This window comes from Ovis canadensis, chromosome 21 (genome assembly GCF_042477335.2).
Source record: "Ovis canadensis isolate MfBH-ARS-UI-01 breed Bighorn chromosome 21, ARS-UI_OviCan_v2, whole genome shotgun sequence".
NCBI classification, from domain to species: domain Eukaryota; kingdom Metazoa; phylum Chordata; class Mammalia; order Artiodactyla; family Bovidae; genus Ovis; species Ovis canadensis.
The window spans coordinates 45,146,180-45,168,910 of NC_091265.1; the positions used below are offsets into that span (position 1 = coordinate 45,146,180).

The following is a 22,731-nucleotide window of genomic DNA, read 5'->3' on the forward strand; positions in this document are numbered from 1 at the left end:
TTAATAGAAAATCATATCGACCAAATAAAACCTGTCAAAGCTACATCATTTAAAATATATACAATTTCAAACATAATATTACAACTTTAAAGAAAATAAAACATACTTTTCCGTATGATACAAAAACATGCATCTGAAAATCACTGCTTTAAGAGACAGCAACACAGGTGAAATTCAGTTAGAAGGCTGACTTCTTGGCAGTCCTGTAGCTGGAATGAGACTTGCATCACGATCAGCTTAGTAATCTGTATCTGTCTTCGCAGACTCATTTGACAAAAACAAAACTCAGAAAGAAATGCCTTTTGTTTTTAAAGACCACTTCAAAAGGTTTAAAACATTGCCATTTCACTTACATTCTGTACAGCGCCCATCATCAGAGGATCAGTGCATAACCAAAAGAAGGGGGGAAAAAAAGGAGCTGGAGAAATGATATAGCAGAAGGGGCAGTTTGATGCTAAAACAAAGACTCACAGAGTTCTAAGAGGAGAAGGGATGTGAAGAGGTCTGATGGATTACAGGATCACTATCATGCTGAGAGAAGGTCAAATTTCCGGGGAAAGGGTGGTAGCAAGGGGGGTCACAAGCAGAAAGGAGGGCTCCGGGGAGACCAGGTAATAAGCTCAGAGCTCTGCTCGTGGGGCACAGGGGCAGCCTCTCTAGCTGTGGAGCTAGAGCATCGGAGGAATTCTGCGGTGGGGAGGACCGAGCGCTTACAGAACGGGTTCCATCAGCAGAGTGAACCGCAATGGTTTTGGAAAGCAGTCTGGAAAAACAGGAGCTCAGATTCCTGCTCCAGATAAGTTCAGATTCAGGCTCTGTGGCTCACGCGTGTGATCTGGGGACTTTATCACCTACTTAGTAGATGTGTCTTAGCAGGAAGATTTGAGATAGTAGTAGCAAGCACCAGCAGTCTGGTACATAACAGTAACTCCACAAATGTTAGAGCTGTTGCCCATGCTGTCCTGTCCTCTGACTTCCTGGCAAACACATTAGGTAGGATTGTTTTGGGTAAATGTGCAGAGCATAAAAGTTCAGAACAACTCATAGTTAGAGAGCACTCATAACTCCTAAACATGAAGGCAATTATATATATATATATTTATATTTCTCAATATATAAAAGCATTTTTTATAAATAAAATACAATTAAAGGGATAACACTTAAAACAGCGTTACTATTAATTTAAATAAAGCAGTCCACAACGAGATCGCCCTACAGTTAAAGTCATTTTTCTCTTCCTAGTGGACAAATCCCATATTCAAACTCAATCTTTAAAAGCAGTTTATGACCTAAGGCTCACGCTAATACACCTCTGTTTCCTGAATCAAAATGACTGCTTACAGACACTTACTCCCCAGTTTTCTATAACTCCCTTTGTGAGCGTAGCACTATAACCTGACTGGCAGACACAGGGTATGTTTCCATATTCCGTGTGCTAGGACTTTGTCCTTTGCTGGCCACAGAAGAAAAGGATACAGCTAACTCCCTCCAAAGCTAACTACATCTAGGCAACTATAGGTGTGGATGTCTGAAATGGAGAATTTGATTCTGGAGCATCTGTGATACCTGACTATGAAATTGTATCCACTACATTCCACTCCAAGTAATCCTTGCATAGTGACCCAGCTCACATGGCACATTCCACTAGCAGTTCTATTTCTAAAATATATAGACATATGTAAGGGAATATGGATGCATTTACATAGAAAGTCGATTAATACAGTATTCTACTCTATTTCGCTGCAATTGTTGGGAAACTGTAAAAATATTTTCACTTATGCTAGAATCACTTGACTCTCCATAAAGAGAACTGTTGTTTTTTTTTTTCCCCCAAAGGGATGCACAATCCAAAAAAGAGCAGTGATCCATAAAGCTTGAGTCAAGCTATCAAATACACTCAGAGTGCTGTGTTTTGTTTCAGACATGGAGAAGAAAAGCCTTTCAACGGCAGCTGCAAACGTCCTTGTCATTCAGAGGCAGCAATAACTGTGATTTACGAGCTCTGCCAATCAAAGCTATAGGTGCCTGTTGCAATGACGACATTCAGGAAAAACGTCAGGAAACTTCAAACCTCCAGATTCTTTTCTGACACTCACATCTTTCAGGTATTGCCCAAGCTGGAACTTAGAAAATACGGATTTTTCGGGGGTGTTGCACCGTGATACTTCCTATACTAACGGGAGAGCTTCCGCCAAGATGATCCACCTGGAACCTTCCCTTTCTTCTTAAAATATGGATCTTTCTCTTCTAGTCACCATTTGAAAGTCTTATTTTTCTCTTAGAAACAGTCAAAAAGAGCCCCATGGTAACCAGGTTATAAATAAGTGTGATTTTAAATGATACTGGATTTGAGGGAATTCTTTTTCTCTCTGGTCCTGGTTCCCTTTCTGCCTTCTGCAACAACCCAACCAGACTGGCTTAACTTCCGTCATGTCCACAACACTGTGATTACTGCCTAGAAAACTGGACATAACCTGTGCCCACATGCAGACAGCCTACAGGTCAACCATCACTTCCATGGAAGGCACTCGTCAAATTCACAAGACATCTATTATAAACATCAGGTGTGAAATCAACTGTGGTTGATTTCAAATGTTCTCAGGCAGTCTGACAATGCAATAGTGAAAGACAAGCTTTCCATCTGAAAACTCCCAAATGGCCTGTGCAATTCCCTCTTAGCTGAATCAGCCAACAGGCAGGATCCTTGCAGGAGGTGCTCTGACTGTCGCTGAGGCTCTTGGACAACATGGTCTCAGGTGATTGAAACTGTGCCAAACGAGGTTGTTTACTGACGAGGGGGAGGAAGGAAGAGGGAGGGAAACTTTTCAGGCATAAATAACATAAAAGGGCACACATTTTAAGATACATTCATATGACATCACTACAACAAAAAATAAATAACAATCTTTCTCTGAACTGAGTTAATGTCCTTCACACAGCCCACTCCCAGGGCTGTTCGTGCAGTTGCTGGCTTGCAGTGGGAACATGACGGGGCTGACGCATCCTCAGGTCTCCTGGGGTTGCTGAAGGACCCCGGGAGGACTGTCTACAGGAGTGCTGGGAGGAGACCATGGTGTCTTTTCAGTACAGTCCTTTGCGACAGGTGGAAAAATCAGAGGATTCCAACTTAAAATGTTGTTCTCAGCTTCTGAAGGCACATAGCTGTCTCCTGAAAAGCAAAGGTTTGGAAGCATCATGAAATGAGAAAGCCTGATTTTTATCAAAGCAGTCTAAAAACACTACCTTCAGCAATAAAGAAAGAACCATGAGGAAAATTAGAGACCAGTTATGTTTATGTTTGAATATGAGGGAGGCAGAGGTTTAAGATAAAGTTGAGCTCTCATGGACAGTTACATGATTCATCTAAGGGTTACAGCAAAACCCTTAAAAGCCCCCAAATAACCATGTTCAAGAACCACTACAACTCCAGAATCAACTCAGATGAGAAAAGAAGCCTAGGATTACAAAACGCATCCTTCCAGCAAGTCTACTGTTCGGGTACAAACTGAATCAAAGCCTATTTGGATTTATTTTCTAGAATGGAATAGAATGAACAATCAGAGATGAAGGATGTGTATCACAGAATTTCAGGGGCTTCCCTGGCAATCCAGTGATTAAGATTCTGTACATTGGGAGTACAGGTTCGATCCCTGGCTGGGGAACTAAGATCCTACATGCCGTGCGGTGCAGCCAAAAACTTAAAAAACGCCGACAAAAGAATATCCCCAAACACCCAAGAATTTCAAAGAATCCTCTACAGAGTCAACTTTTATTGACATATCCAATACCCCTACCCAATAATCTAAGAAATATGAGTTGATCACAGAGAGAGCATTCTGAAAGCATCATCTCTCCTGATACAGTTCTTAGTTAACTGAAGACTATTTAGAAACTTGAGATTTACAGTGTCTTGCTGTACCTCTGTGGAACTCTGCTGTATCTTCCACACAATCGGAATTGGCCCCATCTCTACTGTCTTGACAGCAAACCGGCTGAGCAGGCGTTGGTGTCTCATCCTCTTCAATGCCCTCCTCAGGCGGCTGAACGCCATCGGGGACCGTGGAAGCAAGACATACAGGCATCTTCATGTGAGTGAAGGGCTTCATTTCCAAACCATCTTGAGGATAAGGTGCTATCACTGGGACCACAGGAAGGGGGCTGCTGCTGAAAGTGCTGCTGGTTTTGGTGAAACACCTACAAAGGGTAAACCAAACGAGACAGACTTGGGTCTAGAGGGATCAAGAATTTAAATTCACTTATTTTGAAATATTATTTGGTATTTTGTATCCACAGATTCTTAAGGAAGACTGGTGCCTAAAAATAACTAAATGATTCACTATGATTTGAATTAGCAAGATCTCAAAAATTATAGTTAAAGTGAAATACAAAGGAGAACGCATCAAAATGCAAACCAATGAATTATGGAACGGTACACGATGACTCATCACATGCATCTTTTGCCTCAGTCCACGGTTAGAAGTTGTCTTTCATAATAAACTAGCTCCTGAATACAGCACACAGAAGGAAAAGGCCATTCATGCTGGAAGGAGCGAAACAGAAAATGAGGAAAAGGACAGAACGCTAGGAAACTTACGGCCATGTGAGACAAATGACCTTATGAAAGCCAACAAAAACACAGTTTTGAAACCAGCTATGTTCCCTTTCACTCTTGGAAGAAACACTATAAGAACTAGACATTCAAAATCCAAGTTTTGTTAATTTTTCAATTTTTTTTCTTTGCAGAATTAATTGCTAGAATTTATTAGTACTAAACATTCACTTCAATTCTGCCCTACTTTTATTTCCTGTCTTCATCCAAAATATGTGTTTTCTCTAATTTTTCCTTCCTGTTCTTCAGATTGGATAATCTCTATTGATCTTTTAGTTTATTGACTCTTTCTTCTGTTGTCTTCAATCTGATATTAAGCCCTAACAGTAAATTCTCCATTCCAGTTATTTATGCTTTTCAGCTTTGGAACTCCCATTTGATCCTTAGGTTCTATTTCTAAGATGAAATTCCCCACGTGAAGGCATTGTGTGTTGTTCATTAAGTCCTTGAGCATATTTGTAACAGGGTCTGTTTCTATTGACAATTTTTTCCCCTGGAGTAAGTATCACTTTTTCCTAGTTTTTACATGGATAGAAACTTTCTTTTTTTTTAACTGGATTTTTCCCTCTGATTTTCTGGTTGTGCTGTTGACTTCAAATTCCATCTTTCAATACCTTCAGTTTGTGTTCTTAATCCTAGATTGAAGAATGTCCTCAGGCAAAAACCCATAGACAAATGTTACCCACTGTCTTTCAAGGTTAGATTTATTCAGTTTCTGCCTGTTTCTTGTTACTCTACAATACTTTCAGATTGCCCAGATTCTATCATTATTACCTGTGGATGATAAGCTATTCCATCATTAACAGAAACTGGAGACTGGACACCCAGGAGTATTTACATATAAAAATATTTTTTATTTATAAAATTAGGAGTGAGAAAAATGAAGACATTTCATGTGACTTTGGTTGGGAAGGTTAGGTAGGAAATACACAAGTATGCTCGAGTTAAGCATGTTAGGGAATAAAGGTAAGAATTCTTTGGACTTCCAGCCTTTTAACACGGGATACTATGTTTCTGGAACATAAAATCAGTAAAGGAAGTCCACACAACTGTCACCAGCATCTCTGTTGGTTCTAGTTACTAGAAATAACAAATGCTAAGCTTGAAGCCTTGGAACCTGAAAGAAAATAAGATATCTGTCAGTAAACCAAATCCTTAATTTAAATAAGTTCAACTTTAATTTCAAAGAGAGAAACACATCAACTATACACTTAGTAGAATTCAGATATCAGTCATCTGGCATGAAAGCAAAGTATGCCTGTTAGGAATTCATCTGCAACGAGAAACATGGCTGCAGCCTAATCTAATATGACTGTAATCCTAACCTTTAACACTATCAGAAAAAAACACATCCCTGACTCAAAGAAAATCTGTATTCCGATGCAAGTATTAAGGCAATAAAAAGCAGACGAAGCACTGGTGTGGAAGAAAGTTTGTTGGAGTCAGAATCAAAGCCCTGGGCTAGCGGACCATGACTCTAGGCGAGCAGGGCATGCCTCATGGGTCTGCTGGACATTTCACTCAACTCGGAACTTTTTTCTGGGATGCTGGGATGCCAACAAAGGTAAACACAGATCTCTTGACATCCATTTAAAAGTGTCCATGTTACCAGTCTCTTTTCATGAGTCTCTTCTGCTGTCTCAATACCCAGGGAATCTGAAAACTCTCTTGAATGTATTCAGTTCATGAGAAACTAGAGTCTAAGCAGGGTATTCACCTAAAATGTGTGGCAAGGTCGGGGGAAAATTTTTTGTTTGTTTTTCTGGCCCTGCCATGTGGCTTACAGGATCTTAGGTCCTTGACCAGGGAATGAATCCAGGACCACAACAGTGAAAAGTGCTGAGTCCTAACCACTGGGTCTCCAGGGAACTCCTGGAAAAATCTTTTTGTATTCAAATTACTTCTAGTGAGAATTTACTGAATATTATATATCTATATAAAAAAACTTAGAAGAACCCTTTATTCCAAAAGCATGTGACATGTGAATACCTTCTAAATGTCAGACACTGTGGTAGACACTGAAAATATAAAGATAAATACAGCAGGTTCCAGCTCCCAGTCTAGCAGAGGAGAGTGAATAAACAAATGGTTATACTATAGAGTAGTGAGTATGACATAGAAGATACAAGACACTGGGAGCTCTCAGCTTTGAGATGGGTTAGGGCTGTATGGCTGATGAGAGTAGGGTACTTTCTGCATTCCAACTAGAGACTAGTGTATATCCTTTCATGCTCTTTCAGACTCAAGAGTCTTATAATTGAGGAAATTAAATTAGATGACAATTAGAGAGTAAGAAAGATTCTGATTTCCAAAAACCAGAAATATCTCTGGTCAAGGGAATCTATATGACTACCATGATTTGTTGAAAATAATTCTTAAAAATTACATTCCTGGCTTCTGGCTATGACTGATTAGTTTATATCAGAACAACTCTCCTGCCAAGAGCAACTAAAAAAAAAAAAAAGATGGAGAGATTGGAGTTTAAATCTGTTGGAGTCATCAGAGAGCTACCCAGCACTTAAGCGGCTAAGATTCCAGAAAGAAGGTGAATGTGACTTTCAGCACCGCTTGTCCTCACAAGGCATCTGCCCAGCTCAGTGCAGGATGGAACACTGAGGCATCGAGCATGCAGCGGCAGCTGAGGAACTGAGGAGAACTTCTGGCACTTTCACAGGGCTGGGAAGACAGAAATGAAGAGTTCAGAGTCTGCCAAAGAGAAAAGGCCCAGTAAACACCCCAGGCTTTTAACTGGGACCCTTGAAGGTGAAGTAGGAAGAGACAAGGCTTTTCAAAAGACTTGAAACTCAGCATTAAATCAGCTCAGTCTCTAAGTGGGATAAAATGATCTGGTCCTTGCCTAACTGCCTGCCAAAAGCAAATGCAAATACTTTCTGGGGGAAGAAAACATCTTCCAGAGCCTCTAGGAGTTTTTATATGCAATGTCCAGAATTCAATAAAAAAATTACCAGGCATTTCCGAAGACAGAAATAAAAGAAAAATAAGTGATGCTTATATTGAGTTAGGAGACAATGACTTTAAAAGAACTGGATGATTATATTCAAGAAAAAAGGTGACAAGATGGAAACTTTTAACAGAGACTGAGCATCTAATAATAATTATTATTTGGAATTTCTAAACTGAACGGAAGAATAACCTAAATGAAGAACTCCGTTCATGGAGTTACTTGGAAATGGAGCACAGAAGACCAGAGGTTTACTGAACGTGAAGTGTGTTCAGACTGAAGACACAAAAGGATGGAAAATATATAAAGAAGCTTAAGAGACATAAGAGGCATACAGAAAAGCTCATATACAGAATGAACTATTACTCAACCATAAAAAGAAACAAAATAATGTCACTTGCAGCAACATAGATGGACATAGAGATTGTCACACTGAGTGAAGTAAGTCAGAGAGAGACAAATATCACATGCTATCACTTATATGTGGAATCAGAAAAAAAAAAAAGGTACTCGTGAACTTATAGGCAAAACAGAAACGGACTCACAGATGCAGAAAACAAACTTATGGTTACCAAAGGGGAAAGCGACAGGGAGGGAGGGCTACACTGGGAGATAGGGATTGACATATACACACTATTATATATAAAACACATAACTGATAAGGACCTTCTGTATAGCACAGGGAACTCTACTCAGTACCCTGTAGTGACCTATAGGGGAAAAGGATCTGAAAAAGAGCAGATGTATGTATATGTATAACCGATTCACTTTGCTGTGCAGCTAAAACTAACACAACATTGTAAATCAACTACCCTCCAATACAAATTAACTGAAAAAACAGAAAGGAGAGAATAGCAACAAAGATAATGTTGGGAATTGTGAATAACCATTGCAGAAAAACAGAAACTCTATTGTCTTAAAAGATTTTAAATATTTATAGCATTAAACTATATGACAAAAAATAACAAAGCACTGGAGAAGAAACTAGAGTTAAAACGCTCTAAAATACTTTGCTCTTTTAGTACTAATAAAAGTACTAATGCATGTTAGACTCCATCACTTCATGGGAAATAGATGGGGAAACAGTGGAAACAGTGTCAGACTTTATTTTGGGGGGCTCCAAAAATCACTGCAGATGGTGATTGCAGCCATGAAATTAAAAGACGCTTACTCCTTGGAAGAAAAGTTATGACCAACCTAGATAGCATATTCAAAAGCAGAGACATCACTTTGCCGACTAAGGTCAGTCTAGTCAAGGCTATGGTTTTTCCTATGGTCATATATGGATGTGAGAGTTGGACTGTGAAGAAGGCTGAGTGCCAAAGAATTGAAGCTTTTGAACTGTGGTGTTGGAGAAGACTCTTGAGAGTCCCTTGGACTGCAAGGAGATCCAACCAGTCCATTCTGAAGGAGATCAGCCCTGGGATTTCTTTGGAGGGAATGACGCTAAAGCTGAAACTCCAGTGCTTTGGCCACCTCATGTGAAGAGTTGACTCATTGGAAAAGACCCTGATGCTGGGAGGGATTGGGGGCAGGAGGAGAAGGGGACGACCGAGGCTGAGCTGGCTGGATGGCATCACTGACTCGATGGACATGAGTCTGAGTGAACTCCGGGAGTTGGTGATGGACAGGGAGGCCTGGCGTGCTGCAATTCATGGGGTCGCAAACAGTAGGACACGACTGAGCGACTGAACTGAACTGAACTGAACTGAAGGTCATAACGTCCAGGGCCAAGCACATAGTAAACAGCACGTAGTAGGGCCTCAGCAAAAATGGTGAATGGATACATAATAAACATCGAACATCAAACTTTTTAAATAAGCTTTTCTGTAAGCAAGCAAAATTATTATCAAAGAGCAACAACTAAACTAATGGGTCAAGATATCTTATAATAGATCACACCCAAAACTGAGACACATAGATTAAAAGTGAGAACGAATCATGTACTTACCCCTGAAGATTTTTGTACCACAATAGAAATTATCTCTGTCCTCATTCATACTGGCTCTGTTGTTCAGCTTTCTTTCTATCTGTTGGCTTCAAAGTTATCTGACTTAAATGTCAGTCTTCTGGAGGATGGGCAATGTCTGTCCTTGGTGTCAGAGAAAACTCTTAGATCAGTGAGACACAGAGCACAGTCAGGCACTTAATGAAATCCCCAATCATGACATAAAACAAACAGAATGAGCTTCTGCAGGAATCTGGAAGTAAGACAAAGGTACCTGAGACCTGAAAGACAAAAAGAAGGATCAGGTCAGAAAGAGACATTTTCATTTAAAGAAGTAAAGTTAAGGTGTAGGAAAAAAATATACCTGCCAGACTTTGAAACACCAGGGCAGTTCCCTAAAAAACAAGATAGTGTAAGTTAATAACTGGCTTTCACAGAGGTAACAGGAGTGAAATTTCATAATGTGAACACAAAATAATGAAGACTCACCAGATAAGATGCCTTCAGCTCTTCTGTTGTCTTTTATCCCCTTTCGTTTCTCTTCTGTCCTGCTCATTTCTTTAATTTAAAGCAACGGATGAGATTTTTAAAGGACCTCTAATGGCAGTCTATCAGTTTGAGTGTAGAGCACTTTTGCGAACATTTTATTTCACAGATGTTTGATCACTACACTGGCTACCAGCCTGAGAGCTGTTACAATATGGCAGATGTGGTTCTGATGCCGCCTTCACTGATGAAAACAAGTGGCAAGGCTTCACATTTTCCAAATGAATAAACTAGTTTCTTTCATAGTGGGGGAAAAAAAAATACAGCACTCTTGTGATAATGAAGGTGAACGACATGGGTGGGACAGGACCAAAGGATGGTGAAAATAGAGGCGCCAGGGCCAATTACAGTGAATAGTATCTAGAGGGCTGATACTGTCATCTGGTTTTATGAGCTAGGAGTTAACAAGTAAATACGTATGTTTTAAAGGAAATTACAGGTATTTAGCAGGAGAAAAGTGCAATTTCCTATTGGATATTCTTTAGCATCTATCTTTCAGGTAAGAGATATAGAAAACCATTGCAGTGCATAATTTTATTTCAAACTTTGAGTCTCAGTTAACAGGGTGGTGCTCACAGTAAAATCATCATGTGAGTAAGACTGGTAAAGTGATGATTACCCAAATTTCAACCCGATAAACCAAACTCGTTTAAATGTTCTAGTACAGTGAACTCTGACTCATAATCGTCAGTAATTAACCACGTAGAGCAGGGCCTCCAACCACCACGTTCTAATGCCTGACACTCTGCAGTGGAGCTGACGTAACAGCAAGAGAAATAGAGCGCACAATGAATGTCACGCACTTGAATCATCCCAAAACCATCTCCCACCTAGGCCCATGGGAAACTGTCTTCTGTGAAACCAGTCCTTGTTGCTAAAATCGCTGGGGACCACTGATGTAGAAAACCAAATATAAGTAATTGAGTCACATTACTTCTAGCTCATTTTTGGATGTCTGCATGGGTCAGCATAAAAATGGCTTTAACCTGGGGGTTACATGCTAAGATAAACACAGAGGACACAGTCTACAGAAAAGAAACATGATACCTGTTCTGAATGTAATTAAGCCTGTAACGAGTGAAACAATTCTTTTACTGATGCTTTAATTAAAATTTCTAAAGCAACCAGGTAACTACAAAAATAGTACCTGTATATATGTAAGAGACCCAAATCTACAGGTAGTGAGAGAGAGAGAAAAGGGCAAATGTCTGCATATTTATAACATTATTAACACGCTCTTACAATGCACATCTCACAGTTTATACAATACACATAGTTTGTAATTTCTTATCTATCTCAGGCTTCTCAAATAACCTTTCAGTTGCAGTTATTATTGGCTTAAGGTGGAATGACAGTTTTCAATGGGTTGTCTCTAGCTCAATGAAATGACTTTGCCTAACTTTGAAAACACTGAGTAAACAGAACTCCGTGCATCTTGCCACATACAGATTTGTGCTGTTTTGCAAGAATTCAGGTGCTCTGGGACCTGTTAGTTTATTACTAAGGTATCTTTCAGGAAACAGGAGAGGGCTGTCTGACCAAAGCAGAAGATAGGAGAATGACTATAATAGTGTCATAAAAAAGAAAATACTCTTGAAGCAGCCATCTGAATAGCACACACTAAGAAATAAGAAACTGCAATAGTAGCACAGCATTATGTTTGGAAGAATATGTTGCATTAGTATTTGACTAAGGCAATGGCACCCCACTCCAGTAATCTTGCCTGGAAAATCCCATGGATGGAGAATCCTGGTGGGCTACAGTCCATGAGGTCGCAAAGAGTCGGACACAACTGAGCCACTTTACTTACTTAAGCATATTTTGGACATTCCAGCAAAACTACATAGCACCTCTGAAATGTTTTGCAGAGAAGTATCCTATTTCTGATTACATAGTTGAATATTTGTTAAGCATGATTATGTACAGAATTTCTGTGATTAGATAATTATATACATTTTGCCTTAAGTTTCCTCTTCTGATTATCCCTGGAGGGCAGGGACTAACTACCCACGAACCTCTTGGATGTGTGATACTTATTTTCATGAATGTGTTCCACGAATATCTCCTGAAACCGTCTCATCTCGGTGGCGGTTTGCTCTAATGTTCTCCTCACCCTTGCTCTTTCCTCTTGCCACTGTGTCTGTCACTTTGCTGACCTGGCCCTTATCTTGAGGAGGTCATCAGTTACCCTGCAACAGAACCCTGATGACATTCCTCTGGGGCCACAGAGGTCCCCTGTTCTCACCAGACACTCTTTGCTACAGGCTGCGGTGACCCGAGCCATGCAGGGGAAGTTTCCTTTTGGGAACTAGTTTATTCGTGGCCGTCACAGAACAGCCAACAATACATGTTGGTGTCAGTCACTCAGCCGTCTCCGGCTTCCCTGGTGGCTCAGATGGTAAAGAATCTGCCTGCAATGCAGGAGCTGCAGGTTTGATCCCTGAGTTGGGAAGATCCCCTAGAGAAGAAAATGGCAACCCACTCCAGTATTCTTGCCTGGAGAATTCCTGCCCGGGGGAGCCTGGTGGGCTATGGTCCATGGGACTGCAAAGAATTGAACACGACTGAGCAACTAACACTCCCTTTAAACATGTTGGGTGACTATAAATGACGGAATGCATTACTGAACGTGGCAAGCTCACTCTCTCTCTCTCACACACACACACAATCTTACAAATAAAAGAACAAAAGCATGCTGTATTCTAACCATGTTACTCCTGACAACAGGATCAGGTCTCCATATCAGAAGTAGAATATAAGTAACTTCCCCCCAAAAGGAAGGTACCGATCAATTAAAGAAATTAGACCCAGTTTTTTTGAATGTTTTTCTCAGAGAATCAGGGAGATTACTATAGATGGAAGAGAATCTAAATCTTGGGCTCTGTGTATTTCCTTCCTTTGGTTTTATGGCTAGTTTTGAAGTAGCTGAGTGGTCAGGGATAGGAGATGGGTCGAATCATAACCAATTAACCTGCTGGTAAGGTGAAGTCGCTCAGTCGTGTCCAACTCTTCGCGACCCCACGGACTGTAGCCTACCAGGCTCTTCCATCCATGGGATTTTCCAGGCAAGAGTACTGGAGTGGGTTGCCGTTTCCTTCTCCAGAGGATCTTCCCGACCCAGGGATGGAACCCAGGTCTCCCACATTGTAGGCAGACGCTTTACCCTCTGGGCCACCAGGGAAGTCTTGGTGGAGCAGTCTAATTGTCTTTAGATTAAGCAGTTGTTTTCATATTTCACAAACCATTTGGGTAAACGAAACCCTCCACCTAAAAGATCTACTATTATAATAGAATGTTTTCATATTCATCTCTACACACTTATGTTTATCTGAGTATATCTGACTCAGTGGAAGGTTTCAAGTTGGTGAAGGAATACCTTCAAACCCAACAATACTCAGACTTTTAAGGTGATCACTACATAAAAACTTGGAGGTCATTTATAATATCTATGTTTTCTAAAGCACTATTCCCAATAGTTTTATTTCTCCTCTTGACCACCAGCCATGTATAGCTCATACTTTTTTCCCCAGATGGATTATATACATTTTTCCAAGTTGATTTTTACTTGGCAACTTCCTGCCCATTTCCAATCTCTCTAGGACACTTAAAGTTAATTTCTGTTCCTTCCTGATGGGACCGCTCAGTTCATTCATCTGTGAATTTCATCAGTGTCCTCTCTTACAAATTATCAAGACTGATGGTAAACAGAGCAGATTTAATGTCAATCCCTTCCCATTAAACTAGCCAAGCAACTGACAAACCCCATTTAATGACATATCCAGAACGGCACTACTGTGCTCTGAATTGAAGACAGAAGGGTAGAAACCTATTGATTTATTTGATTAAAATCTGTTTAACTCTTGCAACGCACAAGGATTTCTCAACTGAGTCATTCACGCAGGGGGCTGGCTCCCCCAAAGCTACATTAAATATGTTTCTTTCCAGCCGTTCGTAGTGAGTCATTACATGCAGCTCTTAAACCTGAAAAGCGTTCAAACGGACTGAACGCAGTGAGGCAGGCAGTCCTCTACAAATGCTACCAAAGCCCTAGACGCAAATAAAACTCTCAATTGCTAGAGTGTGCACTCCCCTTTTGTTGTTGTTCGGTTGCCACGTTGTGTCCAACTCTTTGTGACCCCATGGACTGCAACGTGCCAGGCTTCCCAGTCCTTCAGTATCTCCCAGAGTTTGCTCAAACGCATATCTGTTGCGTCCACTCCCCTTTGACCTGTTCTCAAATTTTCACGTCAATATGCCAGTTTGGACAAGAAAGGCAAAGTTTTCTATTACTGAAATAGAAAGATGATAAAAGGACCTTAAGGTTGGCAATGACTTGCTTTTTAAAAGGCCACTCCAAGAAATACATTCTAGTTTAAATCTAAAAAGGCAGGGGGAGAAAAAAAAAAAAAAAAAAGCTAGATCGGCAAGATACAGGGCGGGTAGATTCCAAGGGGAAAGGCCTTCACCAATTCTTCACTCATCAGTAACCTGCAGCGTAAGAGACCTGCCCTGGGTCAAGGTGAGTTTGATGAGGCACCACGAGGGCTGAAGGGGATGACTCCCAGGTGTGTGAGGGGTGGATGGGCATAAGTGCATTCCCGCAGCGTTTCCTTGTTCAGTGAGTACATCCAATTACCTGGACACCATCCTTGACATCTTCCCCTCTATGGACTCATATCTTTTTTAAAAAAGATATAAGTTACTCATATCTTTCAAAAAAAAAAACTGCACCTTCTAAATCTCTCCAAAGCACCTACCTCTCTCTGCATCTACTACAGCTATCTTAGTGCATTATTTCTCATCTGGACCGCTGCCACAGCCATCCAACTGATCCCCTGTATCCTTTCTTGTGCCATCCAACGGAGTCTCCAAACTCAATCCTCCAGAGTGCTCTATCACGCTAGCTTTCGCTGACTCACTGTGGCTCCATATGGTCTTAATTCACTTATCTACCTCTGACCCTTTCCCTTACTACATTCCTGCCACATTAGCCTTCTTTGATTCTGTAAGAATTCCAGCGTTCTTTTAATAGCTTATAGTATCTATTACCAATTACTTTAAGATTTTTTTTTTTGATGTGGATCATTTTTAAAGTCTTTACTGAATTTGTTGCAATATTGCTTCTGTCTTATGTTTTGGTTTTTTGGCCACGAGGCATGTGGGATCCTAGCTACCCAATCAGGGATCAAACCCACACCCCTCACTCCCTGCGTTGGAAGATAAAGTCTTAACCATTGGTTCACCAGGGAAGTCCCTTTTTATTTACTTATTTATTTATTTTTAGAAATATTTATTTATTTGACTGTGCTGGGTCTCAGTTGGGACACACGGGATCTTTTAGTATGGCACGTGGGATCTAGTTCCTTGACCAGGGATTGAACCAGGGCCCCCTGCATTGGGAGTGTAGTCTTAACCACTGGACCACCAGGAAAGTCCCAGGATTTCAGTATTCTGCTTTAAAGGTTTTGCATAAATAGTACCTTGCCTTTGCCTGGAAAGCTTTAAACCTATCCCCATTCTCTTTGACCTCATTTTACAAATTCTTCACGTAAGGTGCCACTTGCTTAGTGAAGTCTGGCCTTTCTAACGCATTCTTTACATTGTCTTTAAAGCACCCAGTTTGAATTATTTATTCATTTTTATGATTTATTTATGCCATTTTGAAAAAAGATGTGTCTCCCTATCAAATTATAAGCTCAGTGAAGGCAAGGACAATGCCCGTTTTGTTCATAACTGTAGCCTTGGGACCTAGCTTGGCACCTGGTCCACAGAAGACTTTCAAAAAAATGTCTGTTGAGTGAATGATGAATGATTGAATTCTTTAATTTTTGCTCTCCTGATTTTATCACTCCCTTTGCCTCAACTCTTTGAAAATATATCAAGGCAGTAAGCAAAAAAATAATAATATGAGAGGATTATGAAAAGAATGTCTAATTACTTCAAATACCTAAGAAATAAAAGCCTTTAAAAATTAAATATATAAAAATAATCAGCCAAGGTTACTGTCTCCATTAGTATTCCCACTTATTTTTAAACTTGTTTTTCTTTCAAACTTTGTTTTATTAGGCAATATGGAATTGGTGGTATTCAAACACTTTTATCCTACAAAAATAGCAATTTCTGTATATATCTGTGTATACATATACACATATTTATGCATTTCCAAATAAATGTCTTCTTAATAAAACAAAAATCCTCCCCCCGCCGCCCCACCACCAGATATCTTTAAAATGGTCGACTTTTATATGCAGGTAGAGAACTTCAAAATGCCCAACCCATCTTTAAGTTCTATTACTTTGATACAAACGACTTGTAAATGTAGAGATCACTAATCCAATCTACTCCCTGAACCCAAGACCAGCATTTTCATCTGTCTGCTTGACTTAGACATTTAACTGGCACTTGAAACTCTAAAAACATCCAACCAATATCATCACCTTCCCTCAATATATCATTTCATTAAGTTTCTTGTTTCTATGACTATCACCATGGCAACTACCAGGCCAATCACATTTGAAACTCTCTATTCATTTGAACCTTTTCCTGGATTCCTATCAGTGCATTCCAGTCAATGGCCAATCCCCAAAATTCTAACTCTAGAATCTAACTCAGCTCTCCTTTTCTAGCCTCATTCCTTTCATGAAGCTAAGGCCTTCGTTACACAAGTCGTCACACTGGTCTCCTCCCTCCAATCCCACCACCATTAACCAGCCTAAACACATCTCTGCATAGCTGGCTCCTTTTCTCAAACATCTTCAAAAGAATCGCGATGCCACTAAGCCCAGTGTGTCTCAACATTTAACCCATGTCCCCCCCTTTTTGATTAAGGCAAAAATCTCATACCTCTCCTATATTTTATATTACAGAAACAAGGGGACTTTTCCTATTCCTTAAATATAAAACAATGAGATTCAACATGCTTTTTCAAACTCTACTCACCATACTTCAAGTTCTGTCTGTGAATCCCTCTTATTAACTGTCAGCTCTCTAGAGGGAGGCCTACTACATGGTGGGCACTCAATAAATGTTGATTAAATGAACTACTAAACCCTGACAGTAAGGATCATCCATGATATAAATTCAGTCTGGTTTTTCAGTTTTATGGCTTGCTATGGGCTTCCCAGGTGGCTTAATGCCAAAAGAATCTGCCTGCTAATTCAGGAGACGCAGGTTTGATCCCTGGAGGAGGAAACGGCAACCCACTCCAGCCTGAAAAATTCCATGGACCGAGGGACCTGGCTGGCTACAATCCATGGGGTCGCAAAGGGTCGGACATGACTGAGCACGAGGACCGTACTTTACTGAGGGGCTGAATTTCAACCCCTGATGTGCAGCATGTGCTTAGTCGCTCAGTCATATCTGACTCTTTGTGACCTCATGGACTGTAGCCCACCAGGCTCCTTTGGCCACGGGGATTCTCCAGGCAAGAGTACAGCAGTGGGTTGCCATACCCTCCTCCAGGGGATCTTCCCAACCCAGAGATCGAACCCAGGTCTCCTGCAATGCAGGGGGATTCTTTAGAGGCTTGTAAAATGAGTTAGGGGTTCACGAGTACTCATTACTTGGCTACTTCAGCCAAATTATGCCAGTGGTTCTCAAAGCATGATCCCACAAACAGAGATATCAGCACCCCTAGAATGCACTAGAAAAGCAAATTCTCAGTCCCCACCTTAGATCTACTGAGTCAGAAACTCTAGAAATAGAGCTTCATAATTTTGTTTTTACAAGTGCTCCAAGCAATTTTAGAGCATGCAAAAGCTTGATAACCACTGAACTAGACCATTTACCCTCATGTAAGTGTTATCTTTCCTCCTTCCATGACTTGATTCCTTCTGCCTGGAAACTCCAGTGCCTGGCTAGTACTCAATAAATGTTCATTTTGCCTGAACAGCCAAAAACTCCAAAATGCCCCCTTGATACCCTCATATAGCTGAACTGACATTATGCCTCTTTTTGTGCACATACTCTTTTCAGTTGGCATGAGGAAATGCAAGTCTATTCTTAGCAATAATGTCAATATTTTAGAAGTGTAAATTGTCTAAAATTGTTCATATTTTGGGGAATAAATGATATATCATCTACTCAGTATTTGAAGCTTATTACAAATTTTGCCATCTTGAGGATCTTGAGAGGAGATGCCTGTTTTCAATTACAATCTTAAAAAGTCAGAAACCTTTAGATTTAATGATTCCAATTTTGCAGAGTTGAAGACAGGTACTTATTGATGTTAATCTGTATCAGAATCACATAAGTGTTCCAAGAAGCCGGGTGAGCCACTTGGCTAACCTCGGAGCCCAGGCAGGAAACTGAAGGTTTGCCCTAAATAGGGAGATTCTGAGACAGGAAGAATATTTGGGCCAGGGAGAAACTGAAGCTGGCTTTCTAAGGCTGCAGAGAACTCATCTGTGTTTCCAGATAAAAGTAAAACCCCAAACATGAAATACAAGAGGTCGCTAACTTGAAAATCAATAGAAATATTGACTGGCTTAAAGGAGAAAACCATGTATAATAAAACCCCAAAGACCACACAGACACACACAAGCTCACACAAACAAAAATGGCAGTAAACACAAGATGGCAGAAGTCTTTCAAATTCTTTTAAGGAATGGGATATATTTCTGGTACTAGGATATGATACCTCATTATAAAGATGATTAGCAGCAAATTACCAAAAGCTATAATCAGAGTACACTGCGAGCAATTTTACACCATCTAGGACAATTGACCATTTTTCAGATAAGGAACAGCCTCAGAAAGATTACATAACTTTCCCAAGAGCATAGATTTAATCAGCGGCAAAGCCTATGTTGATTTCTTCTTGGACTTGAGGTCTTCTTGCTACATCATTCTAATGTCTGGGTTGAATCATATTTGCTGCTGGCCACAGGAGCCGCAGAGGATATGTTTTAATTAAATCCATCTGATTACTTACTGGGCATATGAACTATCTTTACTGATTCTTTAGCATGGTCCTAACAAGTTGTGATAAAGCCTTTAACAAACCCAGGACAAAAATGTGGCTTTACTGGTACAAGCATCTTAAAATTTAAGGTCATACAGCATTTTAAAATATAACAAGCAAATCTTGGTACACAAAACAGACAGATGGCTTTTGCTAATACAGAAACCCTAAAATGGGTTAAGCAAATGGTAAAAAAAAAAAAAATCTCTAGGAAGTTTTATTGCTTTTGCTCGGCAACTCTCAAAACATAAGATGAAACAATGTAATTTTAATTCAATCACTGACTGGATCCTTCTTCAAGTTCTGGCTTTGATAGCTCCCAGATGCAACTTTTAATTTCATAATTCATTTTTAAAATATGGGCCAAATCCTATTTCAATAATGAAATATCCAAACTCTAGTCCAATACTCCAGGTATTTTATGTACTAACTGTAATATGATTTCTAAATGGCAGAGTTTTAGAGCTGAGAAGGACTTTTGAGACCATGTAATCAAACACCATCATCATGAAAAAGAAAGAACTGACGTTTCCGACAGTCGTAACTTTAATACAACAAAATATCTGATAATCCTTCAGGATTAATATACAAAGAAGAAGCATGAAAGCTTTCTGACTATTCTATCAAAAATTAAATGTATATGTCACTCTGCATATTCCTATCTTGTTTGAAATATTATGAGCACATATAATTCTTAATTTAAAAAAAAGAAATTAAAAGAAAACAAGCTTGTGCTACTTAATTATTAATTATCTTAAGGTTTTAAGATTATTTTTAAAAAACTGAACAACCTGATAAGAAAATTTCAGTAATGTTACCATGAAAAAACATTACCAATCACACAGGGTTTTTCCCCCCTAACATTCAAACAGGCTGTCATCTACAATAAGGAGTAGAAAAGTCTACACAGCACAGAAAAGTCTACTGAAAATAGAATATGTGAGAAAAGATAAAGTCTATCTAAAGAGAAAGACACTGATTTAAAGGTTTCAAAAAGATCAAACCTTCTAACACTATCTCAGTGAGAAATAAAGCCTTTATATTGTCAATATATCAAAAGAAACCAAAGCACGAAGTTTTAAAAATTGAAAAGCTGGGGCAACAACTGAGTAACAACATTAAACTTAAGACTCCATACTCTGAGATTTATACATAACTTAGGTAAAACTGCAAGAGCTTTCTCTGCTGAACACAGGATAACAAACGGAGTCACACACCCTACTCATAACTCGCAGACGCACACCAACATACCTATTGTTGTTCCGACAATTCCGACAGTTAATGCACTCCATTGGGTCAGTCGGAGGTACTGCTGTGTACAGGCCACCACCCTTGTCAGGAAGGAAGTAGAGGGAAAAAGAAAAAAAGAGAGTGCTGAAGGTGTCACAGACTAGTAATCAGATCATCTCTAAAGTTAAGTAAAGCCACACCAACAATAAATGGTTACATGGGGTATTTTAACCATCTCCTTGGGCTGTGTTACGTTTATCACTATTTACCTATATTCACACAGGAGTTGTGCACAATACTAAAACTGTTCTCCCTAAACTCAACTACCATGGGTTTTTGCATGTATGTTTGTACTGGAAAGAGGGAAATAAATGAAGGGAGAAGGTTAGTCATTTCCCTTCAGTGTTTCAAATCTAATGGGCCCAAAATACACTATACGTTATAACCTCCTATTCATTTTTACTTTCCTAGCAGTCATGGAAAATTTTTATGGGATGCTAGCTGGAGAAACAGGGTGGAAATCTGTTTGAATGATGTCACAAGATAAACCCATCTTCATTTTCCTGTAATTATTTCGATTAGGTTTGTTCACTTGACTCCATGAAGTCTTAAAACATGTTATATTTTTCCAGATGGAGTAGATTCTCAGCCAGCGATGACTTGGAGGGGAGTATTAATATTGTGCTGTTGCTTTTGGCGGAAACTGCCCAGCAATTAAGAAAAATGCCCAGATTAACACATACCTCACTGTAAAATGTTCACTTCACATATACAATGGCAAGAGTTCTTCAAAATGGGTTAAGACTTGAGTCAACCTTACGGTCTGAGTCAAAATTCTGCTTTCAGAAGCAAAACAGCAGAGCTGAATTTGATAAGGGTGGAGGAGGCTGTTACACTGCTCCCCAAGCCCAGAACAGGCCCTCAAGGTTAGGAAAAGTTCAGGCAATTGTTTTTCCCAGAATACTTTCCATTTCCATTCATCTCATAACAACAGCCAGAATCTAAGCAAACCCAAAGTACTGAAAATTTCTTGCTACATTCCTGATCCAACTAGCAACAGGAGCTTTTGAGAAAACATTGAGAGAAAGAATATCCCTATGCTATATTCAGTCCAGGAGGATAAACTCCAAAGCTTTAGAAAAACCTGAAGTTAAGAACCTACAGGATAGTGTATTTATTGGACTCACCAAACATATTAAAGTTAATTCAATCATTTTATGATCAAAACCGTTTTAAAAATGCCCTTATTTCCACATATCCAAAAGAGTAAGAAAATGAATGAGCTAATATCACAGAGGATAACATCTAAAACTGCACACTTACTGGGGCAGCTATTATTTAAATAGCAACTCATTGTTCAAAAAACACAAAGTACTGTGTTCAAATACTAAAGCAAAGATCAGACTTTTTTTTTTTTTCTTATAGAAACAGCATGTGCTATTCAAACGGTAATGCTCTCTCCTTCAATTTCTTAGACAATGTTAGTAGTTTGGACTAGGAATAGTGACAAAAAAAAGTTTAGAAAGTCTGAATATAAGCCATGTCTTTCCATACAAAATAATGAAATCATTATTCACTTTTGGTAATGATGTACTGAAGCAAATTAAATATTTTTTCTACAACATACTAAAGCTAGGTCACAGGAAAGCCATTAGATTTCTAGCTTTAAGATACAAATATATATCATAGTTTTGGTCTCCAAAGGTAAGACTTTAATAAATCTGTACTACTGTTTAAGATTTAAAAAAAAAATCTCTATAAACTTCATTTCTAGCACATTGTAGGTTATGGCAAATTTATCTGTAATTGAAATAATGACAAAAATGTAAATGAGTGTTTAATTTGATCAACTAAACATTTTATTTATGTGGTTGAAAATAAAGTGGTTGACTATCCAAACAATGTAATAAATCAAGCTCCCTGGTGCAGAGACTCTCTTAAACAAGTACAAATCTAAAATACATTAGTCATTCTACTCCCACTTCAAAAATGAAAGTGTATCAGCTGGTTGAAAGTGAAAGTGTTAGTCACTCAGTCGTGTCAGACTCTCTGTGACCCTACGGACTGTAGCCCGCCAGGCTCCTCTGTCCATGGGATTCTCCAGGCAAGAATACTGGAGTGGGTTGCCCTTCCCTTCTCCAAGGGATCTTCCCAACCCAGGGACCGAGCCTGGGTCTCTTACACTGTACTGAAATAAAGTAGTACTAAAGGTTTATCACTCCTCGTGGCGAGAGGGCACTAATCTTATAAAATATAAAAATCCTACAGGCAACCACAAAGCACACATGGGCAAAACAAGTCAGGAAAACCTCATAGGAGGTCGGAGGCAACAATCTGGTGGTACACAGCCATGCCATGCATGGCCCATACAAGGCTTTTTCTAAAAGCGTAATCAGCTGCCAACATGTAAAAACATCTAGATTTCACCTGGATTTACAGATGTGAAAATTCAGAAGACCTGGCCACACAGGGTG

At 39.5% G+C, this 22,731-nt stretch overlaps 1 protein-coding gene and 1 long non-coding RNA gene across 3 annotated transcripts in view; both read right to left on the reverse strand.

Annotated features, from left to right (window-relative positions):
* Positions 1 to 1,166: 1,166 nt before the first annotated feature.
* CDON (cell adhesion associated, oncogene regulated) overlaps positions 1,167 to 22,731 on the reverse strand; it is a 97,748-nt gene continuing 76,183 nt past the window's right edge. For both annotated transcript variants that reach the window (XM_069565434.1, XM_069565433.1), the window contains 3 exons: positions 20,279 to 20,358; positions 3,920 to 4,194; positions 1,167 to 3,169 (listed from right to left, as the gene is read on the reverse strand). In XM_069565434.1, the coding sequence (XP_069421535.1) occupies positions 3,006 to 3,169; positions 3,920 to 4,194; positions 20,279 to 20,358 (519 nt within the window). In that variant the 3' untranslated portion in view covers positions 1,167 to 3,005. The remainder of the gene's footprint in view (positions 3,170 to 3,919; positions 4,195 to 20,278; positions 20,359 to 22,731) is intronic.
* LOC138426718 (uncharacterized) lies at positions 5,441 to 9,972 on the reverse strand. Its single transcript, XR_011251724.1, has 3 exons — positions 9,884 to 9,972; positions 9,523 to 9,800; positions 5,441 to 5,726 (listed from the first exon to the last, which is right to left on the reverse strand). It is a non-coding gene; the product is annotated as an uncharacterized lncRNA (long non-coding RNA).